The 23,322-nt window shown below is 35.8% G+C and overlaps 3 protein-coding genes across 8 annotated transcripts in view; 1 reads left to right on the top strand and 2 right to left on the bottom strand.

Annotated features, from left to right (window-relative positions):
- LOC128865962 (farnesyl pyrophosphate synthase-like) overlaps positions 1-23,322 on the bottom strand; it is a 61,498-nt gene that overhangs the window by 27,921 nt on the left and 10,255 nt on the right. The window lies entirely within an intron of this gene.
- Positions 2,736-23,322, top strand: part of LOC128866020 (farnesyl pyrophosphate synthase-like) — a 51,639-nt gene continuing 31,052 nt past the window's right edge. The window contains exons 1-8 of one of the 6 annotated variants that reach the window (XM_054106477.1): positions 2,773-3,006; positions 4,455-4,675; positions 6,102-6,190; positions 7,113-7,183; positions 7,257-7,397; positions 7,494-7,855; positions 7,919-8,145; positions 8,332-8,541. In XM_054106477.1, coding sequence (XP_053962452.1) covers positions 2,941-3,006; positions 4,455-4,675; positions 6,102-6,190; positions 7,113-7,183; positions 7,257-7,397; positions 7,494-7,855; positions 7,919-8,145; positions 8,332-8,516 — 1,362 coding nt within the window. In that variant the 5' untranslated portion in view covers positions 2,773-2,940 and the 3' untranslated portion in view covers positions 8,517-8,541. Of the gene's footprint in view, positions 3,007-4,438; positions 4,676-6,101; positions 6,191-7,112; positions 7,184-7,256; positions 7,398-7,493; positions 7,856-7,918; positions 8,146-8,331; positions 8,542-23,322 lie in introns of those variants that run through there. The other 5 variants (XM_054106479.1, XM_054106480.1, XM_054106476.1 and 2 more) reach the window with 5 other exon arrangements.
- On the bottom strand, positions 11,178-21,441 carry LOC128866022 (farnesyl pyrophosphate synthase-like). The gene is made up of 8 exons (XM_054106482.1): positions 21,328-21,441; positions 19,571-19,797; positions 18,698-18,786; positions 15,155-15,225; positions 14,943-15,083; positions 14,514-14,875; positions 11,901-12,127; positions 11,178-11,727 (listed from the first exon to the last, which is right to left on the bottom strand). The coding sequence occupies exons 2-8, from the start codon at positions 19,780-19,782 to the stop codon at positions 11,543-11,545; spliced, it is 1,287 nt and encodes a 428-aa protein (XP_053962457.1). The 5' UTR covers positions 19,783-19,797; positions 21,328-21,441; the 3' UTR covers positions 11,178-11,542.

Raw genomic sequence — 23,322 nt, 5'->3', positions numbered from 1 at the left:
CGAACGGCAGATATTTTTTTTATGAGAAGCTTTTTCATGGCAGAACTACACTCGGAGGTTTGCCATTGCCTGCCGAGGGGCGACCGCTATTAGAAAAAACTTTTTCTTCATTTTGGTTTTTCACCGAGATTCGAACCTACGTTCTCTCTGGATTCCGAATGGTAGTCACGTACCAACGCATTCGGCTACGGCGGCTGCTTAATATAACTAGTAAGTACACATATAATCCGCTTTCCAAGTATGTAACCTTCTAGATCGTTGGCAATACCAAGTATTTGAGATTTTCTTGACATTCTCTGGACAAAATTGTATTAATCTCTCGCCTCTTACATTTCGATTCCTAGACCGAAACCATCAGTTACACTATAAATGCGTGGACAGCCAACTTTTCCATTGAAATCTTCTTGAATGATGTCATGTCGTGTGGTTTAGTAAGCTTTAGAAGTTCATCTATTTCTGTGTAAAAACTTCCGATTCCATCATCGCTCTTGTCAACCGTTGGCGCATACACTTGCAGGATGTTAAGTTTAATGGATTTGCATTGCAATACGCGGAAAGGCATGAAAAAGTGATTCTACAGCATTACGAGTACAACGATCGGCCTCACGTTGCCAAACCCGTTAAAACCTACCTGAAAACACTGAAATGGGAAATCCTACCCCACCCGCTATATTCTACAGATATTGCGCCGTCCGATTATCACCTGTTCCGATCGATGGCACATGGTCTAGCTGACCAGCAGTTCCATTCATATGAAGACATCAAAAAATGGCTTGATCCGTGGATAGCTTCAAAAGATTAACAGTTTTACCGCGACGGTATACGAGATCTACCAGAAAAATGTGAAAAAGTAGTAGCCAGCAATGCGCAATACTTTCAATGATTCACTTGTAACCATTTTTACTGACAAAAAAGTTGTATTTTCATCAAAAAATCAGCGAGAACTTAGTTGCGCACCTAATACATCAGTGGTTTTTCGTTGCATTCTGAAGGGTTTAAATTTTTCCACCTTAAAACTCAGTCGTCCTTAACATAGGAAACAGGCGCTGCCGGCAGCCGCTAATTACAGGAAACAGTCGCTGCTAATTGTTCGCCCCGAGTACTTTATCTCCACGGTACCTGCCATTATCTGACGGGTTTTCCCTTATCCGCCACCCAGAGAGGCGCCCGATGGAGGAAGAACCACACCCGGCATGAGCCATGTTGTACGACAAGGCCCGATTACGGGCTCATGTGAGGTCACGAAATACTCTAATTTTTTTAAGGCGTGTATTCGCGTATGAGAAGTAAAATAAGGAGGCTTATCTCTCTAACCGGAGTTTCTGAACAAAGCCAAGCTACTGTTATTTAGACAATTTGCTAGCCCAAACCAAATTGAGCAGGTCAAATCTTACTACCTACGTCCCCTCTATCCAAGTCTAGATTTATGTATTTTCTTAATCGGCCATATAATTTTGGTTTTAGTAGTGTAATTAAAATTTATTAGCAGAGTAAGCTTTTAAAAATATTTTATTCCACTTTAAGCAGGTTGAAAGTCATTAATGCGAATTATCTGATTGTATTTACTTTGAAATATAAGCACAAATCCACAAGTAATTCGTGTTGTAGGTGGTAGTGTACGTATAAGTTGAGGTTCTGACAATTAATGAAGCTTATTTTTAAAATTATCGCGAATCATCTAATTACAAGGTAAACATTGCAAAAAAGATGCTTGGCCTGATTTTGAAATAAATACAATTTCGAAATACATAAAACCAAATGCGATTGCGCGTATCGAGTGAGCTTGAGGGTGGTTCTATTTCAAAGCTACGAGTACTACGGAGGTATTTTCCTCTCATAGACAAATTGTACTGCAAAAAGATTAAAGCCATTACCACAAACTTGATTTTGTTTTTTTTTTTGTTAAATTTGTCATAAAATAATTTGAAGTTGGTCAACAAAGCGACGTCATATTTACTGACTTTAATGGAGTTAGTCACAAAATTCTACTTAAAAAGGCGGAATCAGTTGAATTTCATTCAAGCTTACTGAAGTGGTTTGCATCCTACCTCACTGATACGACCCATTCATGCACATAAATTACCCTGAATCAGATGTCATTAAAGTTAACTCAGGCGTACCTCAAAACGTCCACCTTAGACTTTTGCTTTTCCTATTATCTCTCAATGATAATGCAGACATTTTCTTGACTTCGCCTGGTCTGATGCACAGAAATTACATGAAGATACAAAATACAGTCACATAGAGAACATAGAGAAGATGTGTGTCTGACTGCCTCCAACTTCAAGAGAACTTATGAAGATGCCAAACAAATTTTAATGCAGGCAAATTTCAGTATTTATATTTCACTAGCCATCCATTAATGTGCGATTGATATTCAGTATAAGATAGGCACTGGTACCCTTAGAAAAATATATGGAAAGAAAGACTTAGGGTTCAGCTTTATTTCGAAAAAGTCCTTTTTGAAACATCGTTGACAAGTCTAAGTCTATGCGTGGCTTCGTAATAAGGCACTCAATTGAATTCCAGGACTATTTACACTCAAGAGCTCGGATATATAGATTTCGAGTTTATATTGCCTTGATAATTTACAAATGGAACAACATCAGATTATTTTTACTTAATGGTGAACTACCCTAATAATACGAAACAACAAAAAAATGTGTAAGCAATGAAATATATAAAAAAATAAGTCTTCACTAAAGTGCAACTTACTTTTAGGACTTTGCAATTTCAATGGTACGAAGCGAATCAGCTTTCTATAAATTATCACATAAAGTATGGAAATATCTCTTTGCTCCGAATATGCGTTCTCTGGGAAGAGAACTGTAATGATTGCACCATGAAAGCGGCAACATTTTAAGTTCACAGCGCAGTTATAATTTGTCTTTGGTGCTCTTCAGATGTGTAGTGATTTTCTTAAAGATTTAAAATTCATTAATGAAAATAAAATCGAATAAGGCAACAAAAATCTGGAAAACTCGACAAAACGTACCAAAACTGTTGGTAAATTTATTGAATTCAATCACAACAACAAAATAAGTAACACGTTTTCTGCAAAGTAGTTTCGCATTGTGGGATTTTCGGCCATGGGCAGACGTCAAAACTATTTTACATAATTTTTTCACGATTCCCTGTTTTTATTAGTTACAATAGAATGCCGGACCTCCGCAAAATTTACAAAGATTCGGTCGCATACCTGCGTACTCCATAAAAACTCGAGAATTCACAGACTGAAAATAAACTTTATTAGAAACTGGAGTATACTCGATCAAAGGTTATAGGCGTTCTGAATTCCAATTCGGCGCCATAATTGCTCTGGTGGCTAAGGTTTCCAAAATATTTTCACTAAAAAAACAAGATTGTGGTCTATATTTGAGGTTAAGTGAAGTTTCTTCCAAACAAAACATCTTGAAACAGCATCTTGAAGTTTGTGTCTTCTTTTATGAGTTGAATTTGCTGTTTCATATACAAAATGTAATAATTTTAATAAAAAACCTTGCGACACTAAATTTTGGTTTACACAGAGAAGAATTAAAACTAATAAAGTCAAAAAGTTCAAATTTAAAGTAACTATCCGAAATATTCAAGGCTTTCCAAGGATGAAGTGATCAAAGGACATTTTCAATTCCTATTTGTTTATTTGAAACCCATACTAGTATCTGCATTTCGCTGAATTAAAAAAAATAATTTTATTAAATAAACATAAAAAAATTATATTAATAAAAATCTCACTTTAGAGAGAAAACTAGATTCGTAGTTTTACTATATTTGGCCACTGGACTTGCAACTATTATATTTTTTTTAATATGGTGGACAATGTCGAGCTTGTAATTCTTGTTCCAAGAAATCTAAATTTCAAACATTAATCTCTTACGGGCAGGAAATAGATTAGGTGGCAGCAACACAACGTTTGCAGGTAATCACAGACATTTAGCATGGATATGTCGACCAAGAAGAAAAATGCCTTACTAAAAAATTTCGAGAAAATCGTGAAACTGAAATTAAAAATAAATAGAAAGAAAAAAAGCAATGAATTTAGTTGCCATAAAAATAATTAAAATTTGCTTTCTAAATGCGACTGTTTCTATAGAAAAGGCAACACTACGCTTAGTTTTCTATTAAATCATGGCCAACAATCCTGTCATGAAAAAATCTTTAAAACAAAAAATAAAAAAATGCATTCCAATTCCACCCAGTCGCTGCGTTCAGGGTTGTAAATATTTTCGAAAATATCTCAAATTAGTCTCTGTAACTTTGAGTAGATAAACTCAGATATCTGTACTTGGTTTCAAATATTTCAAACGTAGCGCCATCTGTCCGGTCTAATTTTTCGAAGCAACATTTGTTGAAAAATATCCACGAAATTATCCAATTCACATATAAAAATTAATTCCCACGAATATCTTGACTGCACAGCAACTAAGTAATTTATTAGCTTTATTACTTTGTAGAATCAGACTACCAAAATGCTTTTATCGATGCGAGAGTGGCCACGAATGCATTCACGAATTGTTGTACGAGTCATTTCAAGCGCTACCAGAACTATAAGCAAACCTGATTTTCCCAGGAGCGCATCACAATATCGCACTTCTATGCTCGGAGTCGGAAAGCATCGCACCAATCAATTGACTATTCAGGACGCACACGAGCAAAACCTTGGTAGAACCATGTGGTAAGTGAATGGTGAATGAAAAAAATTTTATAAAATTAATAAAATATGTATCGTGAAGGATTTGCTACTTATGTACATATACATATAAACCTACATATGTATGCGGTTTCGAGCCATCAAGGGGAACAGACCTTCTTACATTCATGTAACTGCACTGTTAGATGTTCTGCAAATCAACAGCTTGAACAGAAATGCATCCAACCAAGTTCTTATACTTGAAAATTATCGAAAATAATAAAAAAAGCATAGACAGATAGTAAATGTTTTATATTATGGCATTATAGCTGTTTTTCAAATATTATTAGAATAATATAAAATATTACACTAACTTAAAAACAAAAAAAAGAGCACACTAGCTGCTTGGGCCTTCGGTGCTTGGTAATTATAAGGTTATGTTTAAGTTTTAAGGTATAGGATAAATGACAATTTTACAAGCTTTCAATTAGGCCGCTTACCTTAATAAAGTTATACATTTTAATGACATTCTCTGTTGTGGTTCAAAAGTTCAGAGGGGTTTTGGGAACCAAAGATAGGTACACGTTTAGTATTTAAATTTGCACAGATGTCTATTATGTGTATAAGGTTAAGTTGATCGTTACAGAAAGAACATGTGGGAGGAGACGTGGATAGAAGAAGGTGTTCATGGGTTAGCCTGGAGTGACCGATCCTTAAACGCACGAATACAGAAATTTGATTCCTTGATAATGTGGATGCATATATTGCTTTTTCACACTTTGGGTTAAAAGCTTTATACGGGTGCCTGAATTTCGCCCACGATGAATATTTTTGTCGTAGGAGATAGCTGTTTATGTAGGCTTGAAGGTCTTTAGAGACAAGTGGAGTAAATAGAAAGACTAATAATGAAGCGCATCGAGATCTAAAACTGTTCAACTGCATAAAACATTGATTAACTATGCTTTTTCAACATAGAAATAGAAAGTGTAAAGAACTCAATAAATAACAAAAAATAAAGATTTACATCTATTACGAAAATTCAGTTTTTGCTCGGCTTTTTCAGGAATTGAGTACCGGTAAGCAATAAAATAGAGTCAGAATCTCGAACAAAAATTATTTTGTATGTGAGATGCCAGTGCTGCCCATTTCCCAAGTAAGGAGTATAAAAATAAGAGGATACATAAATCATCGCCTGGAGTAAGAAAGGCGACCAATGATGGCTTTGCTCGTAAACACTAAGAGTAAACGCGCATTATAAATAGTGGGCAAAAATGAATTAATTTTGATGAAAATTGGTTTTTAGTGGAGTAGTCTGCGCTGAATCCTATTACTTACTCAGTGTTTAAATATATCGAAAATACTGTGGGTCCTCCATGGATTGGCTATGTAGGAATTCAGTAAATCTGTTAAAATTAAAATTTCTCTGCGAACATTGATCGTGATTTCTATTTTATTTCTGATTAATTTTTAGTACGAGTACTTCGTCAACAATTGGAAATCTTTCTGTGCCTTTGACGATAGGAAAAAATGAGATTCGTGAATTTATGGCTGTATATCCAGGTATTCATGTAGAAATATTAAAAAAAAACAGTTCGTTTATTATTCCAGTAACTGCCACTTTGAGTGGTGGAATAAAATTCGCTTTTAAATATTTCATTGCCATTCATCTCTATTCAACAACTTTCGTTTAAGGGGTTACATGGGTTTCGTCGGGTAAAAAAAGGAATATTTTCAATATTTTTTTTTTCTATGCAAAAAATATTTATTTAATTCAAACTTTTTTCTGTCTTATAGGTACGTATTTAAAGAATAATTTCTGAAATAAAAAAAAAATTAAAACTCCTCCAATGTGACGACGTTCCCGGTGACCCCTCGAAAAAAGGTGCGTCCGCGTTGTCAGCATAACTCCTGACAGGATCATCAAAAATAAAAAAACAAAAATAAGTGTTTTAGTTAAGACCATAAACTCATGCTTGAGTGAAGGAAAGAAAAAAAAAGTAAAAATTGGAATTTTGGCAGACATAAAAAAATTAAAATTTCGATCAACTTTGTTTGACATTTTGTTATCTCGAACACCTGTGTAAAATGTCATCATGAGTAGTTTTCGAGAACATTTGACTTTGAAAACACGGTTCCGAGTAAAACGCGTTTAAAGTTTTGAGTACCAATAAAAGTGGCTTGGAGCGCACACATTCCAAAGGCTGTATCTCCGAAACTATTATTCGGATCGACTTGAAAATTTAGGATAATATTCTCGAGATGTTGTAGAAATTAATAAGCCAAAAAAATATCGACTTTTTGAACCCACGAAACCCACGTAACCCCTTAAGTTAAACTTCTCATTTAATCCTCTTAGGAAGTCGGCCAAATTTTCTTTTTGTTTTTGTGAGGTGCCTTTTTATGTTAGAAACTCATTCTGTTTGCATTCCATATTACATTTTATTCCTTTTTTCATTTCTAAGGAGTCTCAATTTATTTACAGATGTTGTAAGCGAGCTTACGGAGTTTGCCAATAGATACGAAAGCAAAGTGGCTGCAAACTGGTTCGAGAAGGTAGTGAATACTGATTTTCTAAACTTATTTCAAAGTTAAACAGTGATCAAAAACAAAAATTTATACGTCACAGGCTTTGCAGTACAATTTGTCACCAACCAATATGAAAAACAGTGTAATTACCGTTTTGACCTACAAACATTTAGTCAAAGGCGATCAACTCACTGCGGAAAACTTAAGATTGGCGCATTTGCTTGGATGGTGCCTTGAACTGGTAGACATTTCACTCCTTTCACAATCATATTGTTGACTTAGACTTGTATATGTATGTAGATATGTATATAATAATACATTTGTTTGTGTTCCGCAGCTTCACTCTGTCATCCTCATCACTGATGATATCGTGGACAACAGCACCACACGTCGGGGCCAGTTTTGTTGGTATAAATTGGAGGACGTTGGTTTCAATGCTGTGAATGATGCGTTCATGATTGAAAATGGGATCTACGAACTACTCAAAAAACATTTCCGTCACTTGGACTGCTATGTTGATCAGGTCGAATTATTTCGCCAAAGTACTTTTAAATTTATATCTGGGCAGACAATGGATATGCTTGTCGGTCGAAGGAGTGTGACCACTTTCACTAGGAACATATACAATGAAATTGTAATGAATAAAACTGCCAGCTACTTTTTCTATTTACCCATGGCTTTGGCTTTACATTTGGCAAAGTGAGCAAGCAGAAATATTTATTATAATAGAACCAAAAATATTTTAATAATCTTCATTTTTAGCGTTAAAGACCAAAAAATGTTCAGCGAATGTGAAGCCATTGCAATTGAGTTAGGTAAATTTTATCAAGTACAAAATGATTTCCTTGATTGCTTTGGTAGTCCTGACTTCACTGGTAAGATTGGCACAGACATAGAGGCCAATAAGTGCACCTGGTTGGCTGTGACGTGCATGGAACTAGCCAACCCTGAACAAAAGTCGCTCATGGAGGAGTGTTATGGGCAAAATGGTATGTATAAACATACATATGTACATATTGAATAAACAATTTTGGATGCATCGAAGAAAAATTAGATTGAATTTAGTTACTCTCATTACTAACTTAGGATAGCTCTACCACGCCCCATGATGCACAGTTTGGGAGCCTCCAATGACTTATATCAGTTTTTCATACATTCACTTTGCCCAATTTCAGATCCCCAGAAGATCGCGCGTGTTAAGCAGCTCTACGAAGAACTGAATATACCCAGCCTCTATGCCAAACACGAGGAAGAAACATACAACAGGATAAAAACACTTATTCAGCAGGCATCGGATAATATGCCACGTGAAGTTTTACAAGAAGTTCTTAACACAATTTATAAAAGAGAAATTAAATAAAAACTAAATACAGTCAGAAGAAAGGAACCGCCCTTATTCATAGAGTATAAAAGATATGTATATTTACTTTTTTTTTTACGTAAAAGTATGTACAAAACTACGAGTCGCAATTACTCAATAAGCCGTGTAGTCTTCATCGTTGTCGAGTATAGCCTGGCATCTTCTTCTTTCTTTCAACCAGCTTTTCTGCGTAGCTCGTCGACAAAAAAGACTAGATTTTGCGAACTTGACGCGCGAGTTACTTTCCCTTTTTATCAAGAACTGATCGTGCTTGGCGTAGTCACAAAGGAGGGTCCCGCTTAAAATGTTGGACGATACCTTTATCCTGTTTTTTTGTCATCACTCGCTCAAGCCGCGCTCGGAAAAGTGATCAACATTTTTGTACACCTTATACCGCTGATTCCACGTCACAAAAAAGGTGTTTGATTTTTTCATCACTTTCGCAGCCGCAGACTACCGGACCACTACAGTGCGTTCCAAGTGGCGGAAGATGCAATCAAAGAAGCAATTGATTGGTTGCTCGCTTGTATCAGGGAAATAAACATTTACTCCTACAGCCAAGCCGTAATTAAAGGCCTGCACTCGCTGCTGGTGCGCTCGAAACGAGTCGTGGAATGCATGGCTTCCCTTTCGATCGTATACAAATACATTGAAATTATGTTTATTTGGGCAATTGGCCCCAGAGAAAGTGTGGGAATCCACTGGATGAACTAGTAAGGCAAGAAGATTGTGAGGTAGTTTTCCCGTGAAATAAGTGTATTGCGAATTCGTTGAAAACCTGTGGCCTGCTCCTGGAAAGGTGAGCTTCGCGCCAACTCAGCCAGCGCTGGATGCGTACACAAATGTGTAAAGTCGTAGGGTCTTCTGGCCGCGCATAACTCAGAGGCGCTCTTAGGTTAACAATGCCGCAACTCTCGAATGTTGTGTGTTTCCTTTCGAAACTTTGCCTTTTCGTTAGGCATCTACATGGTGAGACGTGGTACTACTTCGAATGCTGTAGCAGTTGCTTGGAAGAAGAGGTGGAATAATCTCAGCTCCTTCTACTTAACTATCCTGTTTTTATGGCATCTTGGCTCTCACTTCTTTACTACGCCTACATGCATATATAGCAGGTTTAGGTAATATCCACCTGCGGAATCTCGTCAATAATATGAAGCGGTTACCACAATCGTTAGTAATCATCGTTCGGTCTTCGCCATAACCGTCAAGCCCACCTCTTCCTATTTTATACCTTTACGGTCTTTCTCGATTTTGTCTTTTCAATATATCGCAAGGGACAGATTTAGAGTTCCCGTGTGATAAATAATTAGCTCAGTTATTAGCTGGTATGGGTACCAGGACACAAGGGGTAGAAATTCTTCTTAAAGCAGATATTGGAAGAAAACATTGTACATACATACATATATACTTAACTTTTTTATGTGAAATTAGTTTTTATTGATTTTAAAGACAAAATTGTTCAAAGATGATTACAATTTTAACATACATATGTATATTCACTTTAGCTCGATATGACCACCTTTTGCTTTGACTATAGCCTTCAAACGGTCAAAAAATGAGTTGCATGGTGCACGAATATAATCTTGAGGTATTTTGGCCCATTCTCGTATAATCGCTTTTTTCAGCACATCCATACTGGCATATTTTTTAGACCTCACCTTGCTCTCCAAAATGGACCAGATGGAATAGTCCATCGGATTTGCGTCTGGCGAATTCGAAAGCCATTGTGTGGACGAAATGAAGTGATTTCGATGATTTTTTAACCATTCTTAGTTCACACGTGCTTTATGAAACGGTGCCGAGTCCTGTTGGAACGTCCATGATCTACGACCGATATTTTGCGTGTCCACGGCTCAAAGCAGTTTCTAAAACATTTTCCCGATAATAACACCAAGCTCGATAAAAACGATTGGAGAGCGTCCATCAGCGGTCACTGCGGCCCAAACCATTACTTGCGATGGGAAATTGCTTCGAGTGGCCATACGTAGGCTCAAATTCTCGTATAAGCGTTCGGTCAAGTAAACACGATCGTTTTGAGTGTTTATGAACTGCTCAATTGTGAAATTTTTTTCATCAGAAAACACAATGTTAAGAAATTCGCCACGTTCGTGCAAGCGCAACAACTCCTTTGCTCTTTCTCACCGAACTTTTTTTTGCTGGGGTGAAAGATCGTGTGCTTTTTGGAACTTGTAAGCCTTGACCTTGAGCTCATTTTTCAATATGCGTTGAATGCTGTCTTGCGATATTTTCAGTTCTTTGGCTTCGACGTGGATTGCGTTCAAATCGAGCCTTCACTTTCCGAACCATTTCTGGCGTTGTTGCGGTTTTTTTTGGTCCACCTCCATAGCGTTTTCCAATGCTACCAGTGTCATTGTAACAATTTATAGTGCGATACACAAACATTTTATTCACTTCGAGGTGACTGAGCTCACGAACAATGGCTGGTTGTGATTTTCCAGCCAAATATAACGCAATCACACTATTACGTTTGAATTCCACTACAGAAAAAAAAATCAACAAAACTGAGACGCAAATGCTTTTGATGGCTTATAAACAATATATTGAACTGTCATTAGAACAATTTTGACGTTGATGTCATGAGCTGTTTTACAGATACACTTCATATCGTTCACCCTGTATATTAATGAACAATTCAGAACCGCATAATGAATAATGTTTTCAGATGCTGTGAAGCAATATTTTGATATTCACAAAACCACTGATTGCATTGATCTCAAATCTGGCCTGAATAATTTCATTGATTAGAGTTTTCCAAATAATTAGATTGGTGTTCCTAAAACCTAGGCTAAAAGATATTGAAATGACTAATGACGACTCAGTGACCTTCCATACGCCCACAGATTAATTTTGTAGTAGCACAAGAGTTCAAGGCACTACTTCCAATCAATCAATTGCATCTTCCTCGACTTGGAACGCTCTGCAGTGCTGGGGAGACCAACTATCAAAACCATTACCCAAAAAAAAGTTGGAAATCCGAGCTGTGTTATTATGTAATGTATTAGTTTTTATATAATTCCTCTTCGATTAACTGCGTTAAGAATTTCTTGTAAAGCTTCACGTGGCAGCTTAACCGATGCCTGTTGAATAAGTGTTTTTATCCTGTTGTATGTTTCTTCCTCGTGTTTGGCATAGAGGCTGGGTATATTCAGTTCTTCGTAGAGCTGCTTAACACGCGCGATCTTCTGGGGATCTGAAATTGGGCAAAGTGAGTATATGAAAAACTGATATAAGACCTTGGAGGTTCCCAAACTGTGCGTCGTGGACCTAAGTGGGTAATTGAAACTGCTTGGAAAATGTCGATATTTTGCTTCGATGCATCCAAAATTGTTTATTAAATGTGTACATATGTATGTTTATACATACCATTTTGTCCATAACACTCCTCCATGAGCGACTTTTGTTCCGGGTTGGCTAGTTCCATGCACGCCACAGCCAACCAGGTGCACTTATTGGCCTCTACGTCTGTGCCAATCTTAGCAGTGAAGTCAGGACTAGCAAAGCAATCAAGGAAATCATTTTGTGCTTGATAAAATTTACCTAACTCGATTGCAATGGCTTCACATTCGCTGAAAACTTTTTGGTCTTTAACACTGAAAATGAAGATTATAAAAAAACTTTTTGTTTTACTCTGTTAAATATTAACTAGGGCAATAAGAAATCCATTATTTTTGCGTTAATGATTTAAAACTGTTTTATGGTCGATCTTTAGCTCCTAGGGGATTCTTCGACTGCTGGGCGATATGCCGGTCAACTTCGATTATTTCTGTGGTTTCATCGACATTATCGACATTTTCTTTAACATCAAAAAATGCCTGAACGGAATCGACGAAACCGATATTACACGTAATTATCTATTACAGTATCGGCACCATAAAATTATTCACAATTTCAGCGGCTTGGCCTGCATTTTCGCCTTTATCAAAGGAAAACTATAGAATATGTTGACTTCCATTGTTGTTAACACCCTGTAACTCACAACTGAATGGAATACACAAAAAACGGGGAAAATTGTTTTCGTAACGCCACCTCAGCAACAATTCTGTCCATGCGCCAATAAAAAGCTATGAGTTTGTTGTTGTATCAGCATAAACATCCCCCATACATATACGGGTAATGTTGCCGGGCTAAATCCGGGTCGTTCCGCTTACGTAGAGCCGAGTGTCGGGGGGAATGAATAATATCAAGAGCAATATTGTTGTTATCATTTGGTTTTCTTGTTGTTGCCTTGTTGTTTGCCGATTTTTAAGCCCATTTTTAGTGCTACGAAACTGCATCCTTGGGATTTGCCAAACATAGAACGAGATACAATTTTTTTTTTCAGGCGCGAAATATTTTACTTAAACCAATTTCCATGTCATTAAACTTTATTTTAGTAAACATAACTTTTGGAAAGGTAATTTAAGACAGTTTGACCAGCAACTGGAACTTAAAACATACAACTGGTTGGAAGCAGAACTCCATTTTGTTCAGCTTTGAGATTCATTTATTGCTCGTGCGAGGAGTTGACGTCGATTCAATTTTGTAAAAAGTGGGCCACAAAAATACCAAAGTGAATATTTTGCGATGAAATTCAGCCAGGACTGAGTTCTATCATCCAGAAGCACACTCAGAAAATTTTGTTGTAAAATTCTAAATAGTTTTGTTTTTATTAACTATCGAAGTTTTTTGCAGCGCTTGAATAATTATCCCATTTCTCGTCAAGTAAGTATCCGATTACAATGATTTTTCAACTGCAGAGTGATAAAGAATGATATTTTCCAAATACGTTATTTTTGTTCCGAAACTTGATGTTTTGTTGTTGTAAATAATTTTTTTTAATAAACAATTAAAAATTTAACTAATTTCTGCGCCTCTGGGATGAAATTTTTTTAAGGATATTAACGTAATAAACATCTGTGCATTTATGTATGGAAAAAATGCGCGCAGTTCGAAAAGGAATAATTACAATTAATTTTTTTGTGCCAGGATGCGCGCTTCGACTTACGCGGACGCGCACGAACACACATCCCAGACTCATGGACGATTAAACAAATTCGTGAATATTTTCATGTGTCTCGACGAATGGCCGCTGCAGCTAAAAAACTTCGGAAAACGAAAGGCATTGGATCGCAACCAGAGAGAAAAAAAGGTCGCCCAATCGATCCAAATATAATTGAAGCTGTTCAAAATTTTTATCGGTCTGATGAAGTAAGTCGCATGACTGCAGGTGTTAAACAATATAAAACAGTAACAAATATAGGAGCTGGACATCGTGAACAGAGAAGATGATTATCAGATAAAATCGAGAAGCTCTTCATTTATCAGATAAAACTGGTGTAGATTAGAACAATTACATGCGTGAATTATGTGAGTAATTAAGAGATTTGGCTCTATCCCCCTTGATAAAATTATTGATTGGAAAGGTTGCCAGTCAAATAGAGTAGAAATACAAGGATTTCTTCACGCTAAAGTTAATCATAAATACAATTTTATTGGTTCATACACAAACAGTTGAGAGAATATGGGGCAGTGCTACATGGAAAATAAGAGATATTTGCGGACAGCGAAACATCATTTGGCATCTCATCTATCAAAGTTCATATGGCGACAGCATCAGTTGAAAGAAAATGAATAAAGACAGTTTTGAATCTATTTTGAATTCTTTATCGGTCCATTTTCCGTCTAAATCCTAATGAATACTTCGCTTTTCAATAAAGCTTAGGGACTTCTAAAGTGTTTTGATGTTAAATAACTTTTTTTATTTTATATTTTATATTTTGCTCCAAAAATTTAGGTTTAGATTGCCTGCACTTAATAACCATTAAATTTTTGCTACAGTGGCACCAATTTTTTTGGTGTGCAATATCACCTTGACAACGAGCATAAACTTTAAATTGTTTGATCGATACTTTACGAGATACCAATGACTATAGGCATCTATCGAGAAAATAATGGATTTATTTTTCTCCCAAACTAATATTTCAATTGCTTGCTCACTTCGCCAAATGTAAAGCCACAGCCATGGGTAAATAGAAAAAGTAGCTGGCAGTTTTGGTCTTTACAATTTCATCGTATAAGTCTCTAGTGAAAGTGGTCACACTCCTTCCACCGGCAAGCATATCCATTGACTGCCCAGTCATAAATTTAAAGATACTTTGACAAAACAATTCGATCAGATCAACGTAGCAGTCCAAATGACGGAAATATTTGTTTAGTAGTTTATAGATGCCATTTTCAATCATGAGCGCATCGTTCACTGCATTGAAACCAACGTCTTCCAATTTATACCAACACAACTGGCCCCGACGTTTTATGCCTTTGTCTATGATATCATCAGTGATGAGGATGACAGAGTGAAGCTACGGAGCAGAAAAAAATTTAGAATATAATTGCAGTTGGTAAAAATGAAAAGAGTGAAATGTCTACCAGTTCACGGCACCAGTCAAGCAAATGCGCCAATCTTAAGTTTTCCGCAGTGAGTTGATCGCCTTTCATTAAATTTTTGTACGTCAAAACGGCAATTACACTATTTTTCGTATTGGTTGGTGACAAATTGTAGTTTAGAGCCTGTGAAGTGTAAATATTTTTTTGATCACTGTTTAACTTTGAAATGTCTTCAGAAAATCAGTATTCACTACCTTCTCGAACCATTCTGCAGCCATTTTGCTTTCGTTGTTATTTCCAAACTCCGTAAGGTCTCTTACAACATCTGTAAATAAATTAAGGCTCATTAGATATGAAACAAAAGAAAAACAAAACCTAGTATAAAATCCGTTTTCCCTATCGAGACCAAACTCAATTATTCATTACATTTGATTACCAAACTCAATTATTCATTACATCGAATGCAAACAGAATAAATTTCAACGATAAAAGAGCATCTCACGAAAACAAAAAGAAGAGGATTTGGCCGTCTTCATAAGAGGATTATATGAGAAATTCAACTTGAGGTATAGAAATTTCAAAGAATTGATTTTTTTGTTTTTACGATGTTTCGAAAGTATAGTATCTTAAAAATATTCTGTGAAATTTTCATGCGGAAATTACCAATATTATAGCTTCTACAGCCCATTAACTAGGTAAAGAGGGGTCCGCGCGCTCGTGTACCTAAAACTTTAAACTTGAATCTGAAATTTGAATATGTCGTTGAAAAAAAAAACCGATTTCTAGAGTGTCAAATTCAAAACCGGGCCATTTTGTCATTTTCTTTATTGTAGTAGCGGGACATAGCTACAGTCATACTGATTAATAATTTTTTTGTTTTTTGTATTTCAGATATATTAAATAGAAGAGCCAAAAGGGGCAACGCCGTCCAGGTCCAATTTTCGGGGGGTCAACTTCAGCACCATTTTTTAAATTATTAAAATTAAAATTTTGTTTTAATTTTTTGTATGTAAAAGAAGTTAAATAAAACGCCTAAAAATTAAATATCGTTTTTCATTTTTTTTTATTGTAAAAAAATTCCTGAAAATACACTAAATTTTCGAGCTCTTGACCAGCGGTTCCGGTGGTGAAATGGAAGTTGTTGAATAGAGATGAACGGCAGTTTTGTAATATTAATTTATTTAATTAACTAAATTATTCGATGCCCAGAAAAATTTAAAACCGGCTGTTATTTCACCACTCAAAGTGACAGTTACTGCGATAACAAACGAACTGTTACACTGTGTTTTTACATACAGTAGAAGCCCGATAAGTGCAATACCGATAACTGCAATTTCGCGGAAAGTACAATTCGATTTTGAGTCCATAGAAAACTCGAAAAGAGCAATAAAAAATTGCAATTTTCGGGCGCAAAAGAATTCTTGTTCGAAGAAATTTTTTACTTAATACGGCAATGTATTTGCGTTCATCACGCGCGAAGACACAGCTTTATAGCTATGCACAGTTATGGTTCTCGGAATTATTGCAACCAAAAACACTGTTCTCACGCTTTGATTTTTGATTTTTACAAATAACTGTAAAATTGTAGCGCTGATATCATAAAATATGGCATCGAATCATTTGTGACATTCAACACGCGTTAGTTGCAAGCTGATTCTTGAGAACAAAACAATCTTTCGGAGTTTGAATCATTTTTTTTTGATTTCATCAAATAAAATCATGGGAAAAGTGAAAAAGAATCTACATTTTCTTACATTGAAAGAAAGAGATGAGATTCTCCAAAAAATTGAAAAAGGCGTTAAACAACGAGATCTCGCATTCGAATACAAAGTTGATTGCGCAACGATTTGCCGAATAAAAAAACAATCACGTTCATTAAAAGAAAATGCATACAATTTATTTTCACTTGGAAATAAACGGAAAACTTTGCGGTTTGGCAATCATCCAGAGCTCGAGAAGCGTTTGTACCAGTTTTTCATGAATCAGCGGCGACGAAATGCTCCTGTTTCTAGCTTGATATTGAAAAGCAAAGCATTAAAAATATTTGATGAAATAAAAAAGGATGGAGAACAATTCAATGCAAGTGATGGATGGTTTTCGGGATTCAAGAAACGCTTCGGACTGCGCTATTTGACTGTGACTGGTGAATCATTATCTTGTGATCCAGAAGCCATTGAGCCATTTAAGGAAAAATTGACGGCGAAAATCGCTGAAAAAGGATATGTAACATCACAAATATATAATGCTGATGAAACGGGGCTCTTTTGGAAACTTTTGCCAAATAAAACCTACGTTTCGAAAGATGAAAAAAGTGCTTCAGGCAACAAAGTTTCAAAAGATCGAATCAGTGTTCTTTTGTGTGCAAATGGTGATGGCAGCCACAAAATAAAACCATTAACTATCGGCAAATCTATGAATCCGCGTTGTTTTAAAAATTTTCGTCTACCGGTGAATTATGCTAGCAACAAGACTGCTTGGATGACGCGGGATATTTTCAAAAAGTGGTTCTTTGATAATTTTGTCGAAGAAGTGAAAAAATTCGCCATAGAAAATGATGTTCCACCCAAAGCATTACTCTTGCTGGATCAAGAGCGCTAAATGCTGGAAAAGCGTATTGGGTACAAGCCCAACAGTTAACGCGATTATTGAATCTAATCCAGACGATATGCCATTGGATATCGAAATTGACGACCCCCTTCTTGTTGGAGGATTACAACGGTTAAATGAGATGGTCGAAAACTATGTGGGTGAAGCAGACACAGATGAAATCTGCAATTGGGTTTTGGAATTAGGAATAGATGAAGGTGATAGTGAAGCCAATGAACCCGAAGATACTGCTCAAGAAGAAACAACCGAAAAAGTCCAGCATGAATCGATTTTTGGCTGTGTCAATACAATTTTGAAATGGGGTGAACAGAACGATGTACTGTCATTCAATCAAATCGCTTGTTTGCATGATATCCGATCAAAAGCACTTGAAAAGTGTTATGAGAAAACGCAATCGAAAATAACAAAGTTTTTCGAAAAAAAAAATGAATTTTGGAGCACACACTCATATGTCCTTCCGCATTGATCTCTTTGTATTAATTTCAATAAATATGTGTTCATTTTTCTTGAATATCGACCTTTTGAGCTCATTAATTGCATTGAATAGAGTTAAAATATTTTTCCCTAGGTATTCCTCGATCCACAGAAGAAATTCGCAAAAGTACAATTTTTCGCTAAGTGCAATCATTGCTGAAATTTTCCAATTGTACTTATCGGGCTTCTACTGTATTTCCACACATTGCGTTGTTCGGAAAGTAATTTCGTTTTTTTCCGACAGAGGATTTAATTGTATTTTTTCACAGCTAACCTCACACTTAAGTCACATTGTCATTATATGTTTTGAGAGCTGATGTAGCAAAGCTTGGTCGGTGCCCTTTAAATATGGAGAGCAATAAGCAGCATTTTTGTCATATATTACTTATTTACTATAGAAAAGGTAAAAATGCTGTTCAAGCCAGAAAGAAATTAGCCGATGTGTATGGAAAAGATGTGTTGACAAGACGCCAGTGCCAGAATTGGTTTGCAAAATTTTGATCCGGACATTTTTATGTCGAAGATGCACCACGTTCTGGAAGGCCGGTTGAAGCTGATAAAGACGCGATAAAGGCATTAGTTGCTGCAAACCGGCGAATGAGAGGCTACATTTATCGAATTGAACTGTTTTTTTAATATTTATTCATTGTACAAAAATCGTCTTTAATTTTCACCACAAAAAAACCAAATTACTTTCCGAACAACCCAATAATTACCTGGATAGGCAGCGATGAATCCATCGATCTCATTTTTTTCCATCGCCAAGGGCACACAAAGATTTCCAATTGTTGAGGAAGTACTCGTACTAAAAATTAATCAAAAATAAAATATAAATCAGAATCAATGTTCGCAGAGAAATTTTAATTTTAACAGATTTACTGAATTTCTACATAGCCACTCCTTGGAGGGCCCGCAGTATTTTCTGTGTATTTAAAGGGGCAAACCTTATTTTTCTCACGCACAACTTTTTGTTATTGTGGTCCTATCTTTGAACTGTAACATCTAGGTTTCAGATCACTGAAACTCAATTCAGTAGTAAATGACTTGAAAAAGCCGAGCAAAAACTGAATTTTCGTAATAGATTTAAATAGGAAATTTTTTCCTATTTCTATACTAAAAAACAACATAGCTGATGAATTTTTATGCAGCTGAAAAGTTTTAGATCTCGATGCCTAACAATCTCCTCCCTCTCTTGGCCCGTTGCCAAAACAAAAGTCATCCGTACGTCACGCAGAATGCGCCAATCGTGTCGGTTGGATTCATTATTATTTGAGAAACAGCTATAATGCCATAATATAAAACATTTACTCTCTGTCTATGCTTCTTTTATTATTTTCGTTCATTTTCAAGTATATATAAGAACTTGGTTGGATGCATTTCTGTTCAAGCTGTTGATTTGCAGAACATCTAACAGTGCAGTTACATGAATGTAAGAAGGTCTGTTTCCCTTGATGGCTCGAAATTGCATACACACATATGTAGGTATATACAATATATATATACTATATGTACGTAAGTAGTAAATCCTTCATGATACATATTATATTTTATTATTTTTATATAATTTTTTCCGCTCACCATTCACTTACCACATAGTTCTACCAAGATTTTGCTCGTGTGCCTCCTGAATAGTCAATTGATTGGTACGATGCTTTCCGACTCCGAGCATACTCGTAGAAGTGTGATATTGTGATGCGCTCCTCGGAAAATCAGTTTTGCTTTTGGTTCTGCTAGCGCTCGAGATAACTCGTGCAACTATTCGCCAATGCATTCGTGGCCATTCTCGCATTGATAAAAGCATTTTCGTAGTCTGATTCTACAAAGTAATGAAGCTAATAAATTACTTAGTTGCTGTTTAGTCGAGGTATTCGTGGGAATTAATTTTTATAATGAGAATTGGATCATTTCGTGGATATTTTTCAACAAATGTTACATCGAAAAATTAGACCGGACAGATGGCGCTACGTTTGAAATATTTGAAAACAAATACAAAATATCTGAGCTTATCTACACAAAGTTACAGAGACTAATTTGAGATATTTCGAAAATATTTACAACCCTGAACGCAACGAGATATCAGGCAGGTGTTCAGGTATCTGGTGGAATCGGAATGCATTTTTTTATTGTATTTTTGGTTTTAACGATTTTTTCAGGTCAGGATTGTTGGTCAGGATTTAATAGAAAACTAAGCGTAGTGTTGCCTTTCTATAGAAAGAATAACATTAAGAAGGAAATTTCAATTATTTGTATGGCAGCTAAATTCATTGCTATTCTTTCCGTCGTATTTAGATAAATAAATAAATTTCAGTTTCACGATTTTCTCGAAACTTTTTTAGTAAGGAATTCTTCTTCTTGGTCGACATATCCATGCTAAATGTCTGCGATTACCTGCAAACGTTGTGTTGCTGCCACCTAATCTATTTCCTGCCCGTAAGAGATTAATGTTTGAAATTTAAAATTTTCTTGGAACTTTTTTCAAACAAGAAATACAAGCTCGATATTGTCCCCCAAATTAGAAAAAAATATAATAGTCGGAAATCCAGTGTCCAAATATAGTAAAACTACCCTTCTAGTTTTATCTGTGAAGTGAGGTTTTTATTAAAATACTTTTTTTAGTTTCAGTTAATTTAAAAATATTTAAAAAATTCAGTGAAATGCAGTTTACTTGTATGGGTTTCAAATAAACCAAATTATGTTTATATTGCACAAGAACGAATATGAATTGAAAATGTCCTTTGATCACTTCATCCTTGGAAAGCCTTGAATATTTCGGATAGTTACTTTAAATTTGAACTTTCTGACTTTATTAATTTTAATTCTTCTCTGTGTAAACCAAAATTTAGTGTCGCAAGGTTTTTTATTATTAAAATGATTACTTTTTGTACATGAAACAGCAAATTCAACTCATAAAAGAAGACACAAACTTCAGGATGCTGTTTATGTTTTGTTTGGAAGAAACTTACTTAACCTCAAATATAGACCACAATCTTGTTTTTTTAGTGAAAATATTTTGGAAACCTTAGCCACCAGAGCAATTATGGCGCCGAATTCGAATTCAGAACGTCGATAACCTTTGGACGAGTATACTCCGGTTTCTGATAAAATTTATTTTCATTCTGTGAATTCTCTAGTTTTTATAGAGTACGCAGGTGTGCGACCGAGTCTTTGTAAATTTTGCGGAGGTCCGGCATTCTATTATAACTAATAAAAACAGGGAATGCTGAAAAAATAAGGTAAAATAGTTTTGACGTCTGCTCATGGCCGAAAATCCCGCAATGCGAAACTGCTTTGCCGAAAATGTATTACTAATTTTGTTGTTATAACTGAAATCAATAAATTTACTAACGTTTTTGGTACGTTTTGTCGCGTTTTCCAGATTTTTGTTGCCTTATTCGATTTTATTTTCATTAATGAATTTTAAATCTTTAAGAAAATCACTACACATCTGAAGAGCACCAGAGACAAATTATAACTGCGCTGTGAACTTAAAATGTTGCCGTTATTGTCTTCCCAGAGAACGTATGTTTTGTTTTCGCTTATTAAAACTATATCAACGTTGCTTGCATTAAAACTTTACGGCCGGAGCAAAGAGATATTTGCAAAATCTTAATCAAATCCTAAAATTCAGTAGCAGTTTAGTGAAGAGTTCTTTTTTTACATAGGTATTCATTGCTTACTCATATTGTTGTTGTTTCGTATTATTAGGGTAGTTCACCATTAAGTATGTACAAATAACCTGATATACCTGTAGTTGCATTTGTAAATTATCAAGGCAATACAGACTCGAAATGTATATAACCGAACTCTTGAGTGTAAAAGAATCCTGGAGTTCATTTGAGTGCCTCATTACGAAGCCACGCATAGACTTAGACTTGTCAACCATAAAGTGCATATGTTTCAAAAAGGACTTTTTCGAAATAAAGCTGAACCCAAAGTCTTTCTTTCCATACATTTTTGTAAGGGTACCAGTGCCTATCTTATGCTGGAAATCAAACGCATATTTATGGATGGCTACGGAAATATAAATACTGACATTTTCCTGCATTAAAATTTGTTTGGCATCTTCATAAGTCCTCTTGAAGTTGGAGGCAGTCAGGCACACATCTTGTCTAAGTTCTCTATGTGACTGTATTTTGTATTTTCATGTCATTTCTGTACATCAGACCAGGCGAAATCAAGAAAATTGACAAATAATAAGAAAAGCAAAAGTCTAAGGTGGACGCTTTGAGGTACGCCTGAGTTAACTGTGATGGCATCTGATTTAGGGTAATTTATGTGCGTGAATGGGTCGTATCAGTGAGGTAGGATGCAAACCACTTCAGTAAGCTTGAATGAAATTCAACTGATTCCGCCTTTTTAAGTAGAATTTTGTGACTAACTCCATTAAAGTCAATAAATATGGCATCGCATTGTTGACCAATTTCAAATTATTTTATGATAAAATTAACAACAAAAAAAACCAAGTTTGTGGTAACGGATTTACCCTTTCTGAAGCACAATTCGCCGAGGACAATACCTCCGTAGTAGCTTTTAAATAGAACCACCCTCAAGCTCACTCGATTCGCGCAATCGCATTTGGTTTTATGTATTTCTAAACTGTATTTATTTCAAAATCAGGCCAAGCATCTTTTTTGCAATGTTTACCTTGTAATTAGATGATTCGCGATAATTTTAAAAATAAGCTTCATTAATTGTCAGAACCTCAACTTATACGTACACTACCACCTACAACACGAATTACTTGAGGATTTGTGCTTATATGTATTTGAAAGTAAATACAATCAGATAATTCGCTTTAATGACTTTCAACCTGTTTAAACTGGAATAAAATGATTTTAAAAGCTTATTCTGCTAATAAATTTTAATTACACTACTAAAAGCAAAATTATATCGCCAATTAAGAAAATACATAAATCTAGACTCGGACAGAGGCGACGTAGGTAGTAAGATTTGACCTGCTCAATTTGGTTTGGGGTAGCAAATTGAAAGACCGAAATGAAGAAAAAGGGTTTTTTAATAGCGGTCGCCCCTCGGCAGGTAATGGTAAACCTCCGAGTGTATTTCTACCATGAAAGAGCTCCTCATACACAAAAATATCTGCCGTTCAGAGTCGGGTTGAAACTGTAGGTTCCTTCATTTGGGTAACAACATCAAGACGCACATCACAAGTAGGAGCAGGAGCTCGGCCAAACATCCGAGTTAAATTTCAGGCAAATTCATTTTATCTCCTTTCATCTGAAGCAACACACATGTGCCAACGCTTAACCCAGTCCTCCATGCACCCCTGGTAGGCCGACGAAGGGATGGTCTTTAGCTCCTTCGTCGCATTCTCTTTGACCTC

This window comes from Anastrepha ludens, chromosome 6, assembly GCF_028408465.1.
Source record: "Anastrepha ludens isolate Willacy chromosome 6, idAnaLude1.1, whole genome shotgun sequence".
Lineage (NCBI taxonomy): Eukaryota > Metazoa > Arthropoda > Insecta > Diptera > Tephritidae > Anastrepha > Anastrepha ludens.
This window is presented reverse-complemented; position numbering and strand designations above follow the sequence as displayed.

Coding starts and splice junctions, on each gene's coding strand:
- LOC128866022 (XM_054106482.1), bottom strand. CDS start 19,782: ATGCTTTTATCAATGCGAGAATGGCCACGAATGCATTGGCGAATAGTT. Junction 12,128..14,513: donor GTGGCTTTACATTTGGCGAA/GTGAGCAAGCAA, acceptor CTTCATTTTCAG/TGTTAAAGACCAAAAAGTTT. Junction 11,728..11,900: donor GGAGTGTTATGGACAAAATG/GTATGTATAAAC, acceptor GCCCAATTTCAG/ATCCCCAGAAGATCGCGCGT.